Source organism: Phyllobates terribilis, unplaced genomic scaffold, assembly GCF_046119375.1.
Source record: "Phyllobates terribilis strain yellow unplaced genomic scaffold, ASM4611937v1 Scaffold_2__4_contigs__length_985480577, whole genome shotgun sequence".
Classification (NCBI taxonomy): domain Eukaryota; kingdom Metazoa; phylum Chordata; class Amphibia; order Anura; family Dendrobatidae; genus Phyllobates; species Phyllobates terribilis.
The window spans coordinates 438,737,356-438,759,655 of record NW_027362762.1 but is presented as its reverse complement, the minus strand read 5'-3'; the positions used below and the strand labels follow the sequence as shown (position 1 = coordinate 438,759,655).

Genomic DNA, 22,300 nt, shown 5'->3' with positions numbered 1-22,300 from the left:
ACTTTGAAGAACCTAGAATATAAGACATATTTTCAGTTGTTTCACACTTTTTTTGTTAAGTATATAATTCCACATGTGTTAATCCATAGTTTTGATGCCTTTAGTGCGAATGTACAATTTTCAAAGTCAAGAAAAGACAGAAAAATCTTTAAATGAGGTGTGTCCAAACTTTTGCTCTCCACTGTAAGTATAACAGTATCTTGTCAATATCAAAATTAGTTTGGACTACATAGGAAGAAACTCCTACGATACTATTAAAGCAGAAACAATGGAGTGCTGACTTCAAAAATATGATAATAAAAACACAATTTATTGAAGCAAGAAATAAAGCTGACCAACAATACATTTCATATATAAGTACTTTCAAAGAGAGGTGATATAAAGAAGAACGAAAAAAGTCCCCAAGGGAGAAGTTCTGGGCTAAGAATACAGCAAATTAGTATGTTTTTTATAGGGCATGAGAATTAGCAGCAATTTCAAAAGGTTGTATATAAAGAGCATATGCAATTCAGAAGACTCATGTCCTTTAACTTTCAAAGATATGTTATCTTAGACATAGGCAGAATATCCCCAAAACGACCATGAATACATGAGGTTAGTGGTCAGAAGAACTTACCCATAGTTTACTGTGCACTTGCACAGAGCACTTTTTCTATCAGGGGGACCGCCCAGACTTGCGTTTTGCTTTAGCTTCCTCACAGGGGTGTCCTGTAAGAAAGCTAACGTGAAACAAGTGTCGGGGCGGTTCCCCTGGGAGGTTACCGCTTTACACAGACCCTGAAAGATGTGCGTTTTTTCCTTTTACCAACACATTAACTTCAAGAGCGGACTGTTCAATTCTGGCGTGATAAATCTAATCGCTTTACAGTCCCAATGTAAAGAGATCATTGCTGTGCACTCAACCTAATGGTTCACACATTCACGTTTTTTTTTTTTTTTTGCAGTTTTTAAGTGTAACACTTTGATTACATTTTAAAGTTTTCAGTCCTTTTATACTTGTCAACCGTCTATCTGCTCCTGTCTTGGCAGCACAGGCGAGAAACTGTATAAACGACCTGGCAGACTGTGTGGCACGCTGGGAAAAAATCTTTTGGCCAAAACAAAATCTGATGGCTATGTATGGGATATTGTGTTCGATGGGAGCTGTTATGTGTAATTGGTTGAGGACATGGTGCAGAAGTGGAGTTTTACCAAGAGTGGACGGTGGGACTGTGGAAGGTTCGAGGGGTGTAGGCGGAGCTGGGGTGGAGCCTGGGCGGAGTCTCAAGGGGGCCCAAAAATCTTGGCAACATGGGCCCTGAAATTTCTGGTGGCAGTCCTGTGTATATGTATTATAGACCTGTGTGTGTGATATGTATACGTGCATGTACATATAGATATATATTGCGTGTATATGCATATGTGTATATGTATATAATTTATATATATAAATTTTAAAGCACCACCCTTTTCCTCCAATCAAAACTGCAGAAATCGAAAATGTGTAAATATAAACATATTTGGTACTGTCCATAAAGTCCGATCTATAAAATTATTTAAACCGTATAAGAAATGCCAAAAAAATTAAATTTGAAGCACAAGAATTGCCTTTACTAAATAGTTATACTCCCACCTCCCCCCAATCACCCCACAAAAAAAATGAATGGCATAAAAAAGCAACCAAAATGTGATATGTACCCCATTATGGTATAAATAAAAACTAGAGCTTAGTGTGAAAGTAACAAGCCCTTATGCAGATCCATTAACGGAAAAATATAACAGTTACATGGCGATGCAAATTTTTTTTTTGTTTACATAGTTAAGGGTTTTTCTATTTTAAAAAGTTAAAAAAAAAAAAAAAAAAAAAAATCTGAAGTTAGTATTGGCCATAATCCTAATGGTCTGGAGAATCATATTGTGAGGTCATTTTTACTGCACTCTGAATGCAGTAAACATAAAACCCAAAAGAACAATGGCAAAATTAAGGTTTTCGTTTTTTTTCACCATTTGAACTCGAAGGACTTGAAGGGGTTACCCGGTCCAAACCAATAAGTCTGCAGTCTGTGTGACTGCAGACTTATGAATCCCCACAGCGCAGGCACTATGCGCTGTAGGGATTCGCTGGTTTTCGCCGGGACTGGAGGGTATGTATGCGTAATACATACTCTGGGCCAGTGGGTGCGGCCTCGCTCTCAATACACTTGTATGGGCACAGCCTTGCTTAATACAAGTGTGTGGAGAGAGGCCCACTCACGGCGACTGGCCGGGAGTATGTATAACTCATACATACCCTCCAGTCCCGGGACAGAAAGCAGCGAATCCCCGCAGCACACAGTGCGTGTCCAGTCACACAGAGTCACTGCAGACTTATCGATCTGTACCTTGAAGTCTACCTTAAACCTTGAAATAAAAATTATGAAATTTCACTCTGCTTGGAATTTTTTTTATATTTTTTCAGTACATTATATGGTAAAATAAATGGTATCATTTAAAACTCCAATTCATCCAACAAAACCAAGCTCTCGTAAAAAAAAGCGCTGTTGACTGAAAAATATAAATGTTATGGCTCTTCAAAGAAAGGAAGAAAAAAATGAAAGTGTAAAAAATTAAAAATAGCCATGTGTTGTCTGTGATAACAAAGTGTGTTTTGTTCATGGGCTGATTCTAGTGTTGTAGCTGAACCCCGTTTTAATTTTAGGCAACCTTTTAATGGAATCTCTTCTGATTTTAAAGAGGTTATCCACTGATTTTTACATTGATGGCCTATCCTTGGGTTAGGTCCTTAATGTCTGATCAGCCACCGGCCGGAAGTACTCATTTGCCAAGCTGCTCCATATTTTGGCTGCACATTCACCTACTATTCAAATCAATAGGAGAAAGATGTGCAGTTACAAGCCTCGGCCACTACATGTAGACGGAGCAGCTCGGCAAGTGATCACTTCCTGCCGGCGGCCGCCGACACCGATTACAGCTCACCATTGGCCGGGGTCCGACACCCGGCACCCCCAATCAGACATTGATGACCTATCCTAAGGAAAGGCCATCAATGTAAAAGTAGTGGATAACCTCTCTAACTCCTGCGTGGTTCTTATTACATAGTGGTTATTGAAAAGTTTTCTTATTTTTATTGCAAGTATGCAGGTTGGCTTAAATTAACACCTTGTTTAAGTTTCAGAATGCCACTAAAATATTACTTGTTTCTTTTAATGCTGTGTTTTGTACCATTTTAGAGTAACTAACCCTTCTTGTATAGCTAACAGTAGCAAACTGAGTATTGATCTGCCTGTTTCTTCTTGCTTTGTGTTTACTATAAAGTTTAGGATTTTGTTGTGTCCTTTTAATCATAATAGTTCAAGAAATCTATTGTATTTTTAATAATGACATGAATATAATACCTGCATTGTTATTAGTATTATTTACTACAATTATTTAGGGTCTTTTTGTCCTGGAGAAGGGGGTATATTTAAAAATCTAACCTTTTAAACATTTGCTTAGCGAAAAATAAACTTTATGCTGTACACAGCATGCGGTGAAAGAGTAAACAAACCTATTGGCAATCCACCTTTCATGTAGTAAGTATAATTCTTGGACATTGAAGTCAAATTTAAAGTTTAAAGGAATCTGTCAGCAGATCTTTGCTATGTAATCCAACGCAGCACGAGGTAGGGAGAGATACCCTGATTCCAGCGATGTATCACTTAGTTTACTGGGTGCAGCAGTTATGATAGTCTGTTTTCTCTTCTGCAGATCTAGCAGAGCTCAGATGTTGAGCTGTGTATATCCCGCCCACACCACGTGCTTCTGCCTACATTTATAGTGACAGCGAGCTGCTAATCAGTCCTGGGGTTGTGGTTGGACCAGGAGGCATGAGTCCAGTTGTCCTGTAGTGATAATCTCCTGCTGATTAAGCATTGATTGTAGTTTGTAGTGACACATCACTGTATTCGGGGTCTCTGCTTTTCCATTCTGGTGCTCTCAGATTACATAGCAAAATCCTGTTGACAGATTCCCTTTAATTTATTGAATCTGAATCAACAAGCACACACCGTTTTTTCATCCCATTTATTTAGAATGAATAGCATTTTTTTGTGTTTTTGTTTTTAACATTTTGTTCAATTTGACATTTCCTGCCTATTTTATTTAGCATTTATTTGTATTTTATTATTTTTGTTTCTTATCCTCCCCATTGTTTCCTTTTTGCATGTGAATTTTCATGTAAACCTAGGCATGACGGCTATTCTGATGTCTGCAGCTGGGCTCCCCATGCGTCTTACCTCTGCATCTGCACCCACCAACCCACATGTGGCCAGTAAACGTGATAAACAGTCAGTTAGGAAATTGAGGAAAATGCCCAAGAAAGGTAGTTTATCAACCCTTTCACACCCCTTTTTTCATCTTTATTTGATTTTTAAGTTGTATTAACGTTTATATTGCACCACCTCAAATATTATCCTTTTCTTGCTCACGGTGTTGTCCTCGCACATACATATTTTTAGATCTTTAAACTGTCCATTATGAATGAAGAGCATTTTCTCAATGTTCCTTCCTTCCTTGCATTTATTAGCACTCCTTTGCTTGTAATCACTTCTTTTGAAAACAAACTATTGCTTTTTTTTCCTGTTGAAATCCAGTGTAATTTCCTTATTGTATGTCAGGGCTTGGTGAATCGCAGGAGCCAGTTAGCTAGCGCACTTGGAAAATTGAAGTTGGAGCCTACATTTTTGTGTTTTCTATCTACTATGAAAGATATTTAATACCTGGCCAATAAAAAATCAAACCAAAAGAAAACACCACTTTTTTTTTTTCAACTATTCTGGCTTAAATAACTACATTTCGGATAACTTTGTGACACAGCCCTCATCTCTGGATATTAAATTTGACTATACACTTCTCATCACCAATCTTAATGCCCCTCATTATGCTGCGCTCCCTCTGTCATCGGTGCCCCGTTTAACATTTTCTCCATATGGATGCTGGAGTCGCATGATGAGAATTGTGGAAATTCTGAACCATGTCTCCTATAGCTAAAGCAACGAGCTAACATCGATGACATGGAGATATTTTTCAGTAGTGAATAAGTTCAGGCGGCAGAAGAAGTATTTTCTGATAAGTGGAGAAGGAAGCAGATTTCTTTGATGAGATATATTACAAAGGTTTGTTATATTCGCCTGTACTGTTGATGACCAGTGACTTAACTAGCGGGGGTGGCGCTAGTCTCCTGCATGCCGGGTATTCTGACACCGCTCTATTGCCGGCTGATTATTACTGATCTAGGCGGACAACAGAACGGATGCTTTTAGTTTGCAGATCGCACAGTTCACAGCTCGCGGGGGGAGAGGGTATACCGCAGGGACAAGCACATCCCCTGAAAAGAGTGTTACTGATGATGCTTCATTTCAGAGAGGGGGCTGTGACCGTGCTATCACAATACCTAAGAGGATAGGCCCATCATTGAACATATCATATTCATTATCGATCATAGAAAATGTACAATGTTTTGCCATTTTGCATGGTGTTAAAAATAAATAAATAAAAGTTTAGTGAATAATTGACATTTACTTAATTGTATGGCGCCACCTGGTGTTCAATGTAGAGTAATGTGTACATCTGCCTAATGAGCCTTATGCTGATGCACCCCCATGGTCAGTCACCCATAGCCAGACCTCTGTGTACTGATACTCTGATCACTAGAGAGCAGACTATGGAGGTGGGTTTTTGAAAAACAAAACCAGGAACCAAAGGCTCACATAGTAGTGTTAAATAGGTGTATCAAAAAATGCAAAATCCACAGAGAACATAAAGTATACACCTTAAGATATAACTTTTAATAGTTATTTTAAAAGATGATAGCAATAATTCAGGAAAAAAATTCAGATAAAAGTATGGGGAAGAAAAGGCAATGGGGCAGCACAAAATGGCATGCAGACTTACCCTATAGGCCCTAAGGGAGGAATGCCCTACCTAACGGAGTAATAACCCTAATGTGTCGGCGTGGTATCCCCGCTCCACGGAGGCTGTCCCTTGCACGTCCCTATACAGACATACAAACATGACAACAATAAAACAGGAACAAAAAATAAACCGGTGTCCCAAAATTGGGAGACCTGACAGTCATATCAAAAGTTGATATGCTGTAAGAGTAAAGAACCATGCATCAGTTATGGTAAGATGGGTAAGGAGTGTCAACAAGATAACTTATTCTATTGAAATAACCACAAACAATCAATGTCAATGCCCCAAGAAGGTTAGGGCTATAGTTGTAAAAAATAGAATTGACAGAGATCATGTATCCCTATCAATAAATATAGAATTAGAATAGCTTTTTGCGTCTCAGTTAACCCACAAAATGGCCGAAAAAAGGTATCTGCAGACCACTTTAGTAATCATATAATAACAGTGTTAGTCAAATATTCTCATTGAGGTAATATAACAGTAGTCAAAAATAGAAAAGAAAAAGACTGCTAGATAACAGAGACATGTGATGCTCAAAAATTCATGGTAATGATGTGCGCTACACTCCCAGTACTTAGTGCAATGTGCTAAATAAATTCACATCACAGCCGTCACGTAATAAACTGCTAGATTGCAGACTTATCTGATGCTGATTGCTTCATTATCACTATATAAAGATTAAGTCCCAGTTCCGTTTTGCCCCCTCCTAGGTCAGGGCTCATCAGGGGACAATCACAGGAGTACACCATAATAGGTAGGGCTGGATGGAGAAGTAAATATATCCCATCAATTGAATCACCAAGCCAAAAGAGTCAGTGACCTATCAGGCTTAAATACACCCCCTGCAATACTTGTACAGGAAACACCTAGCAGCCGTATCTAGCGCGGTTGAGCAATCACCACCATGAGGCACTGCTGGAACGTTGAGTGCGTGCCAACGGCGATTTGTTTCTTCCGCATGTGGCAATGTAAGTCACATCCGCTGCGCGAGCTCAATGGAACGCATATGCGTGTCACCAGTACTTACGCCCGCGGCAGACACATGACATCACTTCCGCCGCGCGATCATGGTAGAACGCAGATGTGTCTCACCAGCGCTTAGAAAGAGCAGGAAACACCAATTCTATACGTTTTTGGCTTGGAGATTCAATTGATGGGATATATTTACTTCTCCATCCAGCCCTACCTATTATGGTGTACTCCTGTGATTGTACTGGGAGTGTAACGCACATCATTACCATGAATTATTGAGCATCACATGTCTGTTATATAGCAGTCTCTTTTTTTTGACTGCTGTTATATTACCTCAATGAGAACATTTGACTAACATTGTTGTTATTATATGATTATTAAAGTGGTCTGCAGATACCTTTTTTGGCCATTATGTGGGTTAACTGAGACACAAAAAATAAGTTATCTTATTGACACTCCTTACCCATCTTATCATAACTGATGCATGGTTGTGATGTGAATTTATTTAGCACATTGCACTAAGTACTGGGAGTGTAGCGCACATCATTACCATGAATTTTTCAGCATCACATGTCTCTGTTATCTAGCAGTCTTTTTCTTTTCTATTTTTGACTACTGTTATATTATCTCAATGAGAATATTTGACTAACACTGTTATTATATGATTACTAAAGTGGTCTGCAGATACCTTTTTTCGGCCATTTTGTGGGTTAACTGAGACGCAAAAAGCTATTCTAATTCTATATTTATTGATAGGGATACATGATCTCTGTCAATTCTATTTTTTACAACTATAGCCCTAACCTTCTTGGGGCATTGACATTGATTGTTTGTGGTTATTTCAATAGAATAAGTTATCTTGTTGACACTCCTTACCCATTTTATCATAACTGATGCATGGTTCTTTACTCTTACAGCATATCAACTTTTGATATGACTGTCAGGTCTCCCAATTTTGGGACACCGGTTTATTTTTTGTTCCGTTGTCATGTTTGTATGTCTGTATAGGGCCATGCAAGGGACAGCCTCCGTGGAGCGGGGACACCACACCGACACATTAGGGTGATTACTCCGCTGTTAGGTAGGGCATTCCTCCCTTAGGGCCTATAGGGTAAGTCTGCATGCCATTTTGTGCTGCCCCATTGCATTTCCTTCCCCATACTTTTATCTGAATTTTTGTCCTGAATTATTATTATCTTTTAAGTTATATCTTAAGGTGGGTTTTGTGCCCTGCTTGTCAGGGCAGTAGTATCGCTTTTGCAGCAACATGCCCGTGTAGGTGACAAGACTGCTTTTGCTAGGGATGTTAGAAGTGACCTATATTGTCAGCTGCTAGGAGACTAAATCCAGAGCCGCCAGCCCCTCCTTCCCCCAAATAGCACAGACTATCAGCACCTTGGAATTATTAAAATATACATAAAATATTGCAAAAAGTAAGTAAAATTTAAAACTGGTGTTACATGGAAACTATACATTCAACAATTGTAACATGCAGTGGGGGAAAAAAGTATTTATTTAGTCAGCCACCAATTGTGCAAGTTCTCCCACATAAAAAGATGAGAGAGGCCTGTAATTGACATCATAGGTAGACATCAACTATGAGAGACAAAATGAGAAAACAAATCCTGAAAATCACTTTGTCTGATTTGGAAAGCATTTTTTTTCAAAAATGGTGGAAAATAAGTATTTGGTCACCTACAAACATGCAAGATTTCTGTCTCTTACAGACCTGTAACTTCTTCTTTACGAGGCTCCTCTGTCCTCCACTCATTACCTGTAGTACTGGCACCTGTTTGAACTTGTTACCAGTATAAAAGACACCTGTCTGCAACCTCAAACAGTCACACTCCAAACTCCACTATGGTGAAGACCAAAGAGCTATCGAAGGACACCAGAAACAAAATTGTAGCCCTGTACCAGGCTGGGGAGACTGAATCTGCAATAGGCAAGCAGCTTGGTGTGAACAAATCAACTGTGGGAGCGATAATTAGAAAATGGAAGACATATAAGACCACTGATAATCTCCCTCGATCTGCGGCTCCACACAAGATCTCACCCTGTGGGGTCAAAATGATCTCAAGAACGGTGAGCAAAAACCCCAGAACCACACGGGGGGACCTAGTGAATGACCTGCAGAGAGCTAGGGCCAACGTTACACAGGCTACCATCAGTAACACACTACGCCGCCAGGGACTCAGATCTTGCAGTGCCAGACGTGTCCCCCCTGCTTAAGCCATTACGTGTCCGGGCCCTTCTGAAGTTTGCTAGAGAGCATTTGGATGATCCAGAAGAGTATTGGGAGAATGTCATATGGTCAGATGAAACCAAAGTAGAACTGTTTGGTAGAAACACAACTCGTCGTGTTTAGACGAGAAAGAATGCAGAGTTGCATCCAAAGAACATCATTCCTACTGTGAAGCATGGGGGTGGCAACATCATGTTTTGAGGCTGTTTCTCTGCCAAGGGACCCGGACGACTAATCCGTGTACATGAAAGAATGAATGGGGCCATGTATCATCAGATTTTGAGTGCACACCTCCTTCCATCAGCAAGGGCATTGAAGATAAAACGTGGCTGGGTCTTTCAGCATGACAATGATCCCAAGCACACCGCCAGGGCAACGAAGGAGTGGCTTTTTAAGAATCATTTCAAGGTCCTGGAGTGGCCTAGCCAGTCTCCAGATGTAACCCCATAGAAAACCTTTGGAGGGAGTTGAAAGTCCGTACGAACCAGCGACAGCCCCAAAACATCACTGCTCTAGAGGAGATCTGCATGAAGAAATGGGCCAACATACCAGGAACAGTGTGTGCCAACCTTGTGAAGACTTACAGAAAATGGTTGACTTCTGTCATTGTCAACAAAGGATATATAACCAAGTATTGAGATGAACTTTTGTAGGTGACTAAATACTTATTTTCCACCAAAATTTGAAAACCATTTCTTTCCAAATCCAACAATGTGATTTTCAGGATTTGTTTACTCATTGTGTCTCTCATAGTTGAGGTCTACCTATGATGTCAATTACAGCCTCTCTCGTCTTTTTAAGTGGGAGAACTTGCACAATTGGTGGCTGACTAAATACTTTTTTTCCCCACTGCAAATCAACAGTACATGCGAATATAAGAAACTTTTGTAATATATCTCATCAAGGAAATCCTCTTCCATCTCCTCTTATCAGAAAATACTTCTTCTGCCGCCTGAACTTATCATTCACTATTGAAAAATATCTCCAGGGCTACCAACTCACTGATGTGTTAGGTTAAAGAGCCTTTTATTCTCTGAGGAGGACGCGTGAAGAGAGTAAGGCTATGTTCACTGATTGAATAAAATGTCTGCACCATTTCTGCATCTCTTGGCAGGAAAAACGTAGCTGCAAAAAATTTGCATTTTCGCCCTGCGGTTTTGACTGATTTGAGTAAAGTCAATGGTGAAAAACGCAGGCAAAAATGCACAGAGAATTGACATGCTGCAGATTATTTTCTGTACCAAATCTGCAAGTCAAAAATAAGCAATGTGTGCATGACGCTTCAGGTTTCTCATTCACTTTGCTGCCATTGGGATTGCTTCAGGTTTTGCTAGCAAATCTGCATGGCAAAAACACACCAAATCTGCAATGTGTGCACACCGCCTAAGAGAACAGGCAGCGCGAAACGCAGATCGTGCTGAGCTTTCCTCACCCCAGTGCTTGAGTCACATCTACACATCTCACTTGTGCTTTGTCATTTCCTTCATGCTACCTACGTAATGAAAAGCAGGAACCCACCCATCATTTTCTGTGTATGTGAAAGATCATATCAGCCAGTCTCCTCCCACCAGCTCAGACTACATTGCAAATTAAAAGGTATAGCTTACCGATGGTAGAACTGTTGAAAATGCAGGATACAAGTTCTATAATGGCTAAAGCGATTTATTTTCCCTCATTTATATGCAGAAGGACAGTTTATTCTTAAGATACTTGAAATTACAGTCATGCTTTAACAACTTTTCAAGATTTTTGATATGAAAATTATTTCTGTAATAACACTTAATGGATTCTTATAAGAGTGCAACTGAAGTGCTATAGTGTTCCTTATTTAGCTCACGAGTTAAAGGGAATTTGCCATTGTGGATTTGTGATTTAATCTGAGAACATTATGATGTAAAGGCAGAGACCCTGATTCCAGCGATGTCACTTCCTAGTCTGCTTGTAGTTTCAATAAAATCCACTGTTTTATCACAAGTTTATCACTGGAGGGTCTTTGTCTCAACATTTTGCTACTCTTAGATTAGGTGGCAAAAACCTGGTGACAGATTCCCTTTATTGATGATGAGACTGGAGACGAAAGCAGCTTGATGAATAATGAAGTGTACAGGGTGATACTTTCTGCTCAGATTCAACCAAGTGCAGCACGATTGAATACCTATAAGGCCATGTTCCTATGTAGCATAAATGCTGCTGCTTTTCAACATGTTTCTTGCAGATGTTTGCTCCAAAATACTCCAATACTGATTATTACATTTTTTTGTTGCAGTTTTTTTTTCTTTGGTGCAGAAATGCATCAGTTCCACACTTTAAAAATGCAATTGTGATTTAAAACAAAATTTTTAAGGCTCCTCACAGAAGTTTATCCATTGGATAGGTGATAGCTTGTTGATCGTTGGGTGTCCGACTGTTTGGTTTCACACTGGCAGAACAGAACACTTTAGACCCTTTAGAATAGTGCGGCAGTGCACATGATCGACTGCTGCTCCATTGATTCCCTGTGGAGCTGCTGGCTTCTGTACTCTGCTTGTTCCAAGAACCCCAGTGAGAGTGAATGGAGCGTCTGCCACTCCAAATTGTAACAGGGATAAAAAATAAAAATTCCCCCTTCTGCCGATTTGGTACGGTATCCCAGCAGTTGGTTCCACGATCGATCATGAGGTTATCACATCTCCATTTTGTTGTAGCGTTTGTGTAACTTATTGCCTTAAAGCTGGCTGATATGCTGAATTTGACATAGATTCAGGACTCTTGCTTGTTCTCCCCTTCTCTTCTTTTATTGTTAGGTTGTGCTCAAAGAGCTGTACTTCATGGTCAATGTACAGACAGCAATGCCTTGACTGATCCAAGTGAACACCTCAGATACACATGAGGCTTTTATATAAACTGAAATATGGCCATCTGAGGCCAGGTTCAGACGGACATATTTCATGGGCTGCAATGCCCGAATTGTCGCCTGTCCACCAACCAGAACTTATCTTCTCAGTTGTCTGAGGCTGTAAGTTTGGATCAGAAGACCCATGATCATTCCGAGCATGTGGTCCATATACGGACTGTAAAATACACCTGTCTGAACCTGGTCCTAGAGAAAGTAGCAGGTAGTGAAAGGAGGTTGATGAGATTGAAGTCTTCAGGTAGTACTGCTCACACGTTCTATACTGTAGGACAGTGTAGCTATTAAGGAAAGCACACACAAGGCGGGGGCTTGGAGTGATCATAAATGCTTTGAATTAGTGTACGGAGGAAAGGGAGCAGCCACTGCAGACTAGCCAGAGGTTGAGAGGAAAATTGCATTCCTCATCGCCAGGAATGCATTGTGAATCTTTGAAAACCAACAAAGAAATCATCATTAAACCTGCTGACAAGGGTAGTGCAATAATCATGATGAACACTTCAAGAAGGAAGCAAACGGATAACACGCTCTACTACTAAAAAACTTGAGTCTCACTCTACACAGGACTATTACAAGGAACTAAACAAGTTGGTATCTTGTCTGCCTGACAAATCCATAAGAGCCGATGACCTGATACCAGAGAGTCCAAGAATAGGGACATTCTATATGCTTCCCAAAATCCACAAATCTGGAAATCCAGGAAGACCAATTATTTCATATGTGGGCACCCTTACTGAGAGAGTTTTTGGATGGGTAGAAGGTATTCTTAAACCCTTGGTAAAGGGATACACCCAGCTACATGCAGGACACAACGGACCTACTGAATAAACTAAATAGGTCCTCTGCCAAAAGGAACCATCCTCGCCACTATGGATGTGGAATCTTTGTACTCTAATATCCCACACCAAGATGGTTTAAATGCCTGCAAAGTCTTCATGGAAAATACAGGAATTGATGGTGATTCTGTGCTGAAACTTACAAAATTCATCCTCACCCACAATTACTTTGAATTTGATAACAACATATATCTACAGGAGACTGGTACAGCGATGGGAAGTAAAATGGCTCCACAGTACGCAAATCTTTTGGCCAAGTTTGAAAGTCTTTTTGTTCTCATGTCCAATCAGGCCTCTGGCTTACTACCGTTACATTGACAATATTTTAATCCTCTGGATGGAGTCTGAGCAACTGCTAAATACATTCCATGAACACTTTAATCAATTTCATCCCACCATCAACCTAACACTCAACTATTCCTGTACTGAAATTAACTTTTTGGACACCATCATTAAGCTACAGAACAATGCATGCCATTATTTTGGATTTAAAATGAAACAACTGAGATGCAATTGAAGTGTAGACTTTCAGGTTTAATTAAAGGGGTTGAACAAAAATATCCTGTGAAAAGTTTAGGAATTGCAACCATTTTTCTACAAATCCTCCTCATTTCAGGGTCTCAAAAGTAATTTGGACTAATTAACTTCTGATGTTCTGAAAACCATGGATGTCACAAAACGCCGGGTTTCCTCCTTTGTGATGGTTTGCCTGGCCTTTACTGCAGCTGACTTCAGTTGTTGCTTGTTTGTGGGTCTTTCTGCCTTGAGTTTTGTCCTAACCATGTGAAATTCTGCTCTATGGGGTTGAGATCTGGTGATTGTCTCGACCATTGCAGAATATACCACTTCTTTGCCTTAAACTCCTGGGTTGCTTTCTCAGTCTGTTTTGGCTCATTGTCCATCTGTACTGTGAGGTGCCTTTCAATCAACTTTGCTGCACTTGGTTGAATTTGAGCAGAAAGTATAGCCCTGTAGACTTCAGAATTCATCCGGATGCTTTCGTAACCAGTCTCATCAATAAAATGATCCAGTGCCATTGGAAGCCATGCATGCCCATGCCATCACACTTCCTCCACCATGTTTTACAGAGGACGTACTGTGCTTAGGATCATGAGCCGTTCCAAACCTTCTCCATATTTTCTTCTTCCCATCATTCTGGTACTGGTCGATCTTAGTTTCATCTGTCCAAAGAATGCTTTTCCAGAAATGGACCTGCTTCTTTAGATGTTTTTCTGGCAAAGTCTAAACTGGTGTTTTTCTATTTCTAAGGCTGATTAATGGTTTGCACCTTCGTGATGAGCCCCCTGTATTAGCTCTCATGAAGTCTTCTGTTTATAATAGTCTTAGATACTGAAACGCCTACTTCCTGGAGAGTGTTCTTCACTTTGCTGAATGTTGTGAAGGGGGTTTTCTTCACCATGAGAAGAATTCTGCAATCATCCACCTCTGTTGTCTTACGTGGACGTTCAGGCCTTTTGGAGTTCCAAGCTCAAGTGTGCTCTTTATGCAAAAAAAATGTACCAAACTGTTAATTTAGCCACTCCCTAACATTTCTGCTATCTTTCTGATGGAGTTGGGTTTTTTTTTTTTTTTGGGGGGTTGCCTAATGTGGGTTTGTTTTACCTCCATTGAAAGCTCCTTTGACTGCATGTTCTGGGTTCACAGCAACAGCTTCCAAATGCTAATGCCACATCTGGAATTATCTCCAGACCTTTTATCTGCCTAATTAATGATTAACGAAGGAATAGCCCATTAAAGGGCTTTTACTTTTGGTTAAAGAGGTGTAATTCCTAAACTCTTCATTAGGATGTGAATACCCTCAAATTAAAGGGGTACACCGGGGAGAAAAAAAATTATCGTAATTCTAGTAGACTGTATCTGAGTGTCTGCCAACCAATAGGCGTATACGTCCGAAAACTATACATGTCGGAGCACACTTTTGCTATGCCGGCACCGATATAGTCTATGGCCCGTCAACTCATATGTCTGAATCCTGTTTCGGATGTAAGCCCAATGGGGCCGCTGAACTGGAGCCTGAACACAATGTGAAGCTTCATCTTTAATATGTTTTGGTAAACAGCTAAAATGCCAAAACCTATGTCACTGTCCAAATATTTCTGGACCTAATTGTGTATACATATATTTTATAACTCAAGGCTTTTAAAAGGGTTGATTTTCAGCCCCTGTAAACAAGCTTAATATTTTTCTTTATCACATTCTTTGTGACTGTGTACTATAGCTTATGTTTAAATGTATGGGAGTAATATTTTTGCCTCTGTGTTTATATTGTGTGAAGCATTTTTTGTGACTGGGGTGTATAGGATGGATTCTGTGTTTTGCAGCGGAATTCAATGCACAGGTAGTTCAAACTGTGTTTAAACATCTCCACTATATTTATTTTCTTATGAAGAAATTGTGTTACATGATCATTGTGACATGCAGAAGTAGTGCTGTTGCTCCAGAAGCATCCAGCAACTAGAGGGGTTAACACAGTCACAAGAGACAGTGAGTGTTGTAGCTGAGCCCCAGGGGGATTGTGGGGGAAGTTGTTTACTGTCTGGCTAGAGCCGAAGAGAAAGGTGCTTTATGATCCTTATCTCACAGAAGGCAAGGGAACAGAATTCAGGTCAGGAAGGAAGCTAAACACAGGTCAGATAGACTCCCTGAGCTAACAGTGCAGAGGATTATCTGGCAGAAAGATAAGAACTGGAAGGAATCCTGTCATAGGGATCATCTCCCTCATCAGACCCCCCCCCCTCCATCTCTCCATGCAGGATAAAGAATGTTGTGTACTATTGAGTACTTGTGAAGGAAAAGCATGTGGCTGTGTATGCATTAAAACTGTGCTGTACTGTGCTACTGGATGGACTGCGTACTACTGTGCTGCGAAGGAGATTGTACTGTTGTTACTGGAGCCTGTTGCTCAAAGAGACACTTAAATTGCACTGGCCATGCCTCATTAAATGTTACTGTTCTACTGTTTGAGGACTCTTGTCAAATTTGTCTGGTCAGCAATTGAACCTATCCTGTGCCTGAGAGAAGCTGCAGCCTATGGTCGCTCTGAGTAACAGTTCCCCCAGAATTCCTACGAATTCATGTAACTGGTCTCACCCCTATCTGAACTTAGGCGGTGTACGTGTAACATCATCCTTACTAATATAGAAGATGCAAGACTCCTTTCCTAAGCTTTTTTATGCTATGTACTCTGTACCTTTGTGACCACTTTCTGTTTGTTGCTGTTCAACTTATCATCATAAATGTTTGGGGTGAAATCTGGTGCTGGATTTTATAGTAAGAACATGTTCACATGGCAGTACTTTGGTCAGTATTTCAAATCAGTATTTGTAAGTCAAAACCAATAGTGGATGAAAAATACTGAAGTGGCTACAAGTGTTCCCATTAGTTGTTGGTGAGTTTTTGACGTTGCATATTTGCATTGCACCAAAATCGCAGAGTCTTATGGTTCCAGCAAAGTGGATGGGATTTATAGTAATAATAATAATCTTTGTTTATATAGCACCAGCATATTCCGCAGCGCTTTACATACATTATCATCGCTATCCCTATTGGGGCTCACAATCTAAATTCCATAGGGATGTATGTCTTTGGAGTGTGGGAGGAAACCCACGCAAACACGGTGAGAACATACAACCTCCTTACAGATGATGTCCTTGGTGGGATTTGATCCCAGGATCTCAGCTCTGCAAGGCTGCAGGTCTAACCAACGAGCTACTGTGCTGCTCATTGTAGAAATCTCATGTCCTCTCTATCCGTTGTTGAAACAAACTAAAATCTCATATTATCCACACATCACTGCATCAACAAAGTTTTGTCAGAGCCCAAGTACCAGGAAGTTTCAAAAACAAAGTGGCTTTATTTAAAACATGACATACCAAAAAGCGACAAGCCACAGCAATTAATGACACATGTAAAAAAAAAAAAAAAAAAAAAAAAAAGCTAAAAAGAAATTTGTGTAACCTAAAATACCTAGTAGATGCAGAAATTCTTCAACAGCAAACACTCACAAATACTCGTTGTGGGGATGTAGCCTTATACCTCTTCTCTGATTGTGCCACTCCAGGCTTTGGCTTACTGAGGGTATGTGCAGACTATCCGGAGCCGGCTGCGGCCTAGACGCTGCGGAGAAGCTGTCTCCGGCTTCCAATTATTATGGAAATGAGCGCCGGCCTCCTTTTTTTTTTTTCCCTTACATGCAGACTTTCCCCATAGAGGTTAGCCCGCATGCAGACCCGCAGGAGAAATTGACATGCTGCAGTCTGGAAAGATACGCCGCATGTCAGTTTCCGCGGGTGTACAGCAGACGCATAGTGGACATGGGATTTGTATAAATCCCATCCACTATGCTGTAACATCTGGCCGCTGCGGATTTCACACAGCTCCCATGTGCTGCATCCAATCCGCAGTGAACACTGATCGTGTGCACTTACCCAAATACTGATGTAAAATGCTGACCAAATACCAATGTGTGAATGTGACCTTAAAACTAAACGTTGAATATAATGACTATCTATACTCTAAATTAATTGTATTTATACATTTATAACAGGAATTTCATCAGATCCGGAGCAAGTTGTGAAAAAGTACCTAGAAAACCTCCAGAAACCACCTGAAGAGGTATAGTAGCTCAATTCTTGTCTTATAGTAAAAGGGTGATCTCATGAAATGCATTTGTAGCATAAAGCTAGAATATGCCACCAGTGTCTGAACAAATACTGGTTATGACATCGCTACGCAAGTGCTGTGCATATTTTGCTTTCTGCAGGTTGCGACACTGACAGCCAATGGCACCGTTTGATCTATCAGCATTGGTCACAGTAAAGATTCTGCCTTCATAGGAGTTCTGCCTATTTTGCTGTCAGCTCTTGGACTAAGACTATGTAAAATCTTTTGATCCTTTAACTTGGTATTGGTGCTCTGTGGTGGCCATTGTTGCTGTGGTACTGTTCCTGTGAGGTGGTGTGACCTATAGATACAGGGGCTTTGCTTCACATCATGAATACTATGTGGCACCTGGGTCGCTTCCCCTTCAGCACCACCGTTAGTTAGGGACCCACCAAGAGGTTTGATGTGACATGGCAGTGGGCTTCATACATTCTGATCATAATGTTAATTAAAAACCTTATGTTCAGTTTGGTAAATTTTTACTAAGCCGTAATAGATCAGTGTATGAGTTTTGGACGTGCGGTACATGGCTTTTTTTTGTACAGGTATAACATTCCTTACCTATTTAGCCTCACTGTTAAGACCCGACCCTGACCAAGCTTAACCGGTTCAGGACCGCCCACTGTACATAAACGTCGGCGCTGCCTGGGCTCTGTGCAGCGCCGACGTTTAAAAACGGTGGGTGGTCCCGCAGCGCTCAGGACCCACAGGGTCCTGCTAGCGCTGCGGTACCGGTTCAGAGCGATAGCTCTGACATGTGGCATCATGGGGACCTGATTGGATCAGGTCCCCATGATGTTAACCTGTTCCTATCTTCTAGATGCCGCGATCCATAGCGATCGCGGCATTTAAAAGATAGGGACAGCCGGTGGTCGGCGATCGGGACCCCCCACATACCTGTCAGCGGCGGGGATCCCGGTGCTGTGACCTCTGACATCATCGAGACCTGATTGGCTCAGGTCTCGATGATGTCAGCGTCACACCAGCCAATCAGAGAGATCACCAGGGAAGTTTGTTTTAGCAACAAACTTTCCCGGGCGATCTGCCTGATAAATGCAGTTTCTCCTCCGATCTCAGTGAGAGAGCAGAGGAGAAACAGTGTGACAAGAGCGGTCAGCCTTGCCACTGTGAAAGTAAAAAAAAATAAAAATAAAAAAGAAAGTAAGAGTTAGGGTTAGTGAGTCTGTCAGATCAGTCAGTCCTGTCAGATCAGTCAGTCCTGTCAGATCAGTCAGTCAGTCCTGTCAGATCTGTCAGTCAGTCCTGTCAGATCTGTCAGTCAGTCCTGTCAGATCTGTCAGTCAGTCCTGTCAGATCTGTCAGTCAGTCCTGTCAGATCTGTCAGTCAGTCCTGTCAGATCTGTCAGTCAGTCCTGTCAGATCTGTCAGTCAGTCCTGTCAGATCTGTCAGTCAGATCTGTCAGTCAGTCCTGTCAGATCTGTCAGTCAGTCCTGTCAGATCTGTCAGTCAGTCCTGTCAGATCTGTCAGTCAGTCCTGTCAGATCTGTCAGTCAGTCCTGTCAGTCAGTCAGTCCTGTCAGATCAGTCAGTCAGTCCTGTCAGATCTGTCAGTCAGTCAGTCCTGTCAGATCAGTCAGTCAGTCCTGTCAGATCTGTCAGTCAGTCAGTCCTGTCAGATCTGTCAGTCAGTCCTGTCAGATCTGTCAGTCAGTCAGTCAGTCCTGTCAGATCTGTCAGTCCTGTCAGATCTGTCAGTCCTGTCAGATCTGTCAGTCCTGTCAGATCTGTCAGTCCTGTCAGTCCTGTCAGATCTGTCAGTCCTGTCAGTCCTGTCAGATCTGTCAGTCAGTCAGTCCTGTCAGATCTGTCAGATCTGTCAGTCCTGTCAGTCCTGTCAGTCCTGTCAGTCCTGTCAGTCCTGTCAGTCCTGTCAGTCCTGTCAGATCTGTCAGTCAGTCAGTCCGGTCAGATCAGTCCGGTCAGATCAGTCCGGTCAGATCAGTCCTGTCAGATCAGTCCGGTCAGTCAGTCCGGTCAGTCAGTCCTGTCAGATCAGTCCGGTCAGTCCAGTCTGGTCCCGTCCTTTCAGTCCGGTCAAAAAATATAAAAATAAAATGGCCCGTCAGACTTATACCGCAGAGGAGGTGTATGCCCTGCTGTGTTCTGACACTGATGACAGCGCAATCTCAGATGGAGATATGGATTTTGAGGGCTTTAGTAGTGGCGACACTGAGAGCCCAGAAATGAGCAGTGATTCTGTTCCATCCTCAAGCCCAAGGACCAGTACAGCAATAGGGGCAAATAGCGCTACTGGAGAAACGTCTCCAAATCAGGGAACACTGCCCAGTACAAGCGCTGTCCCTGCTACTAGTGAATTGGCGCACGCCAGTGTACAAGGGGCGTTGCCACATGATCTAGCATTTCCCAGATGGGAGGCTTCAGATTCGGCTGCTCCATTCAGCCCTGATTTCAACGCCATTCCTGGTATAAATGTGGAGGTGGAAGATTTTGGACCAATTCATTTTTTTAATTTGTTTTTTACAGACAGCTTGCTAGAGCATATTGTCGTGCAAACAAATTTATACGCGTCCCAATTCATAAGCCAGAATCCCCGATCTTACTATGCTAGGGCAAATTTATGGACACCAACTAATGTCCCGGAAATTAAAAAATTTTTAGGACTTACATTTGCCATGGGGCTTGTTAAAAAACCGAGCATTCGATCCTACTGGTCCAACCACCCTGTTCAAGCCACCCCTATGTTTTCAGTCATTCTGCCTAGGACCCGTTATGAAATGCTCATGCGGTTTTGGCATTTTAACGACAATAGTCAATGCCTGCCCAGAAATGCCCCAGAACATGACAGGTTATATAAAATTAGACCCATCATTGAAAATTTGTCAGAAAAATTCTTAAGCCTCTACACCCCAGCACAAAATATTTCTATAGACGAGTACCTTGTAAAATTCAAAGGAAGACTGCACCTCAAGCAATTTATCCCATCTAAAAGGGCAAGGTTTGGAATAAAGCTCTATAAAATGTGCGAAAGTTCAACCGGATACACATCCGCTTTTCGCATATATGAGGGGAAAGATAGCCAACTAAACCCACCAGGATGCCCTACTTATCTGGGGACATCTGGAAAAATTGTTTGGGAGCTGATAAGTCCATTTTTTCAAAAAGGCTACAATCTATATGTGGACAATTATTACACCAGCATACCCCTATTTAAAAGTCTGGTTGAACACAACATCGGGGCTTGTGGGACCATCTGTAAAAACCGTCAGGGGTTTCCACAACCATTGGTCAACCAAAAGTTTCAAAAGGGGCAGTCAGGGGCTGTACGCAACGGAGAGCTGCTTGCCCTGAAATATAGGGATAAGAGGGATATTTTTGTCCTCAGCTCGATCCACACAGATGCCACAAGGGCCACTGTAGAACTAGGATCCACCACTCCGAAGCAAAAACCTGTGTCAGTCATTGACTACAACAAACACATGGGGGGTGTGGACCTTGCAGACCAGGTTCTACAGCCATACCAGGTATCAAGAAAGTCCTATACCTGGTATAAAAAGTTGGTTATTTATTTGTTTCAGGTGGCCACATACAATTCTTTTGTGTTGTACAAAAAAGCAGGAAATTCAGATCCTTTTCTTGATTATCAAGAAAAGGTAATTGAAAATCTTGTCTTTCAAAGTGTTAGCCCCGCTCATCCATTAGAATCTGAGGATGTGAAAAGACTCACTGAGCGACATTTTATTGCACTTATTCCAGCAACGGAAACCAGAAGGAACCCCCAGAAAAGATGTCGTGTATGTACTAAGAGAGGAATGAGGCGTGATACCTGCTACTATTGCCCACAATGCCCATCATTGCCAGCCTTATGCGTCACTGACTGCTTTAAAATCTTCCACACAGAACCACGTTTTTAAACTGTAAAAATGTATCCCAATTTGTCATTCAAACATTTGGTTCATTTAGTGAATGACACATTCGAGTAGAGCTCACTTAATTTCCAGGGGGGGTTCTCCAGAATCTAAACCTTCCATTGCGTGCTTGTTTCTGGAAATCATCCATTGAGTTAAAATGGTCACTAAACCCATAGATGAATTCCCAGAGGGGTTTCATTTCCAAAATGGGGTCACTTCAGGGGGGATTCTTTAGCTCTGGTACTCTGAAAAGTGCCAGAACAGCATAATCCCCCCTGAAGTGACCCCATTATAGAAATGACACCTCTGTGGGAATTCATCTATGGGTTTAGTGACCATTTACCTATCTACTTATTTTCCCACCACTAGATTAATTTATACAGAGGAGTAGATTGTAAAATTCGGTCACTTGTTGTGGGTTTCCTCTGTTTAGGCACCTCAGGGGCTCTCCAAATGCAACATGGCGTCCACTATCCATTCCAGTCAAATTTCCATTCCAAAAGTCAAATGGCGCTCCTTACCTTCCAAGCCATGCCGTGCGCCCAAACAGTGGCTTTGCACCACATATGGGGTATCAGCGTGCTCAGGAGAAATTGCACAACACATTTTGGGGTCCATTTTTTCTGGCTGCCCTTGTGAAAATTAAAAATTTGAGGCTAAAGTAGCAGTTTTGTGTTAAAAATGTGTTTTTTTTATTTTCACACTTCAACATTATAAAATTCTGTGAAGCCCCTGGGGGTTCAAGGTGCTCACCACACATCTAGATAAGTTCCTTGAGGGGTCTAGTTTCCAAAATGGGGTCACTTGTTGGGGGTTTCCTCTGTTTAGGCACCTCAGGGGCTCTCCAAATGC

The 22,300-nt window shown here is 41.5% G+C and overlaps 1 protein-coding gene across 3 annotated transcripts in view; it reads left to right on the top strand.

The window, feature by feature from the left end:
- DTX2 (deltex E3 ubiquitin ligase 2) overlaps positions 1-22,300 on the top strand; it is an 81,388-nt gene that overhangs the window by 46,529 nt on the left and 12,559 nt on the right. For 2 of the 3 annotated variants that reach the window (XM_073665420.1, XM_073665421.1), the window contains 2 exons: positions 4,205-4,339; positions 17,442-17,509. In XM_073665420.1, the coding sequence (XP_073521521.1) occupies positions 4,205-4,339; positions 17,442-17,509 (203 nt within the window). The remainder of the gene's footprint in view (positions 1-4,204; positions 4,340-17,441; positions 17,510-22,300) is intronic. The other variant, XM_073665422.1, reaches the window with a different exon arrangement.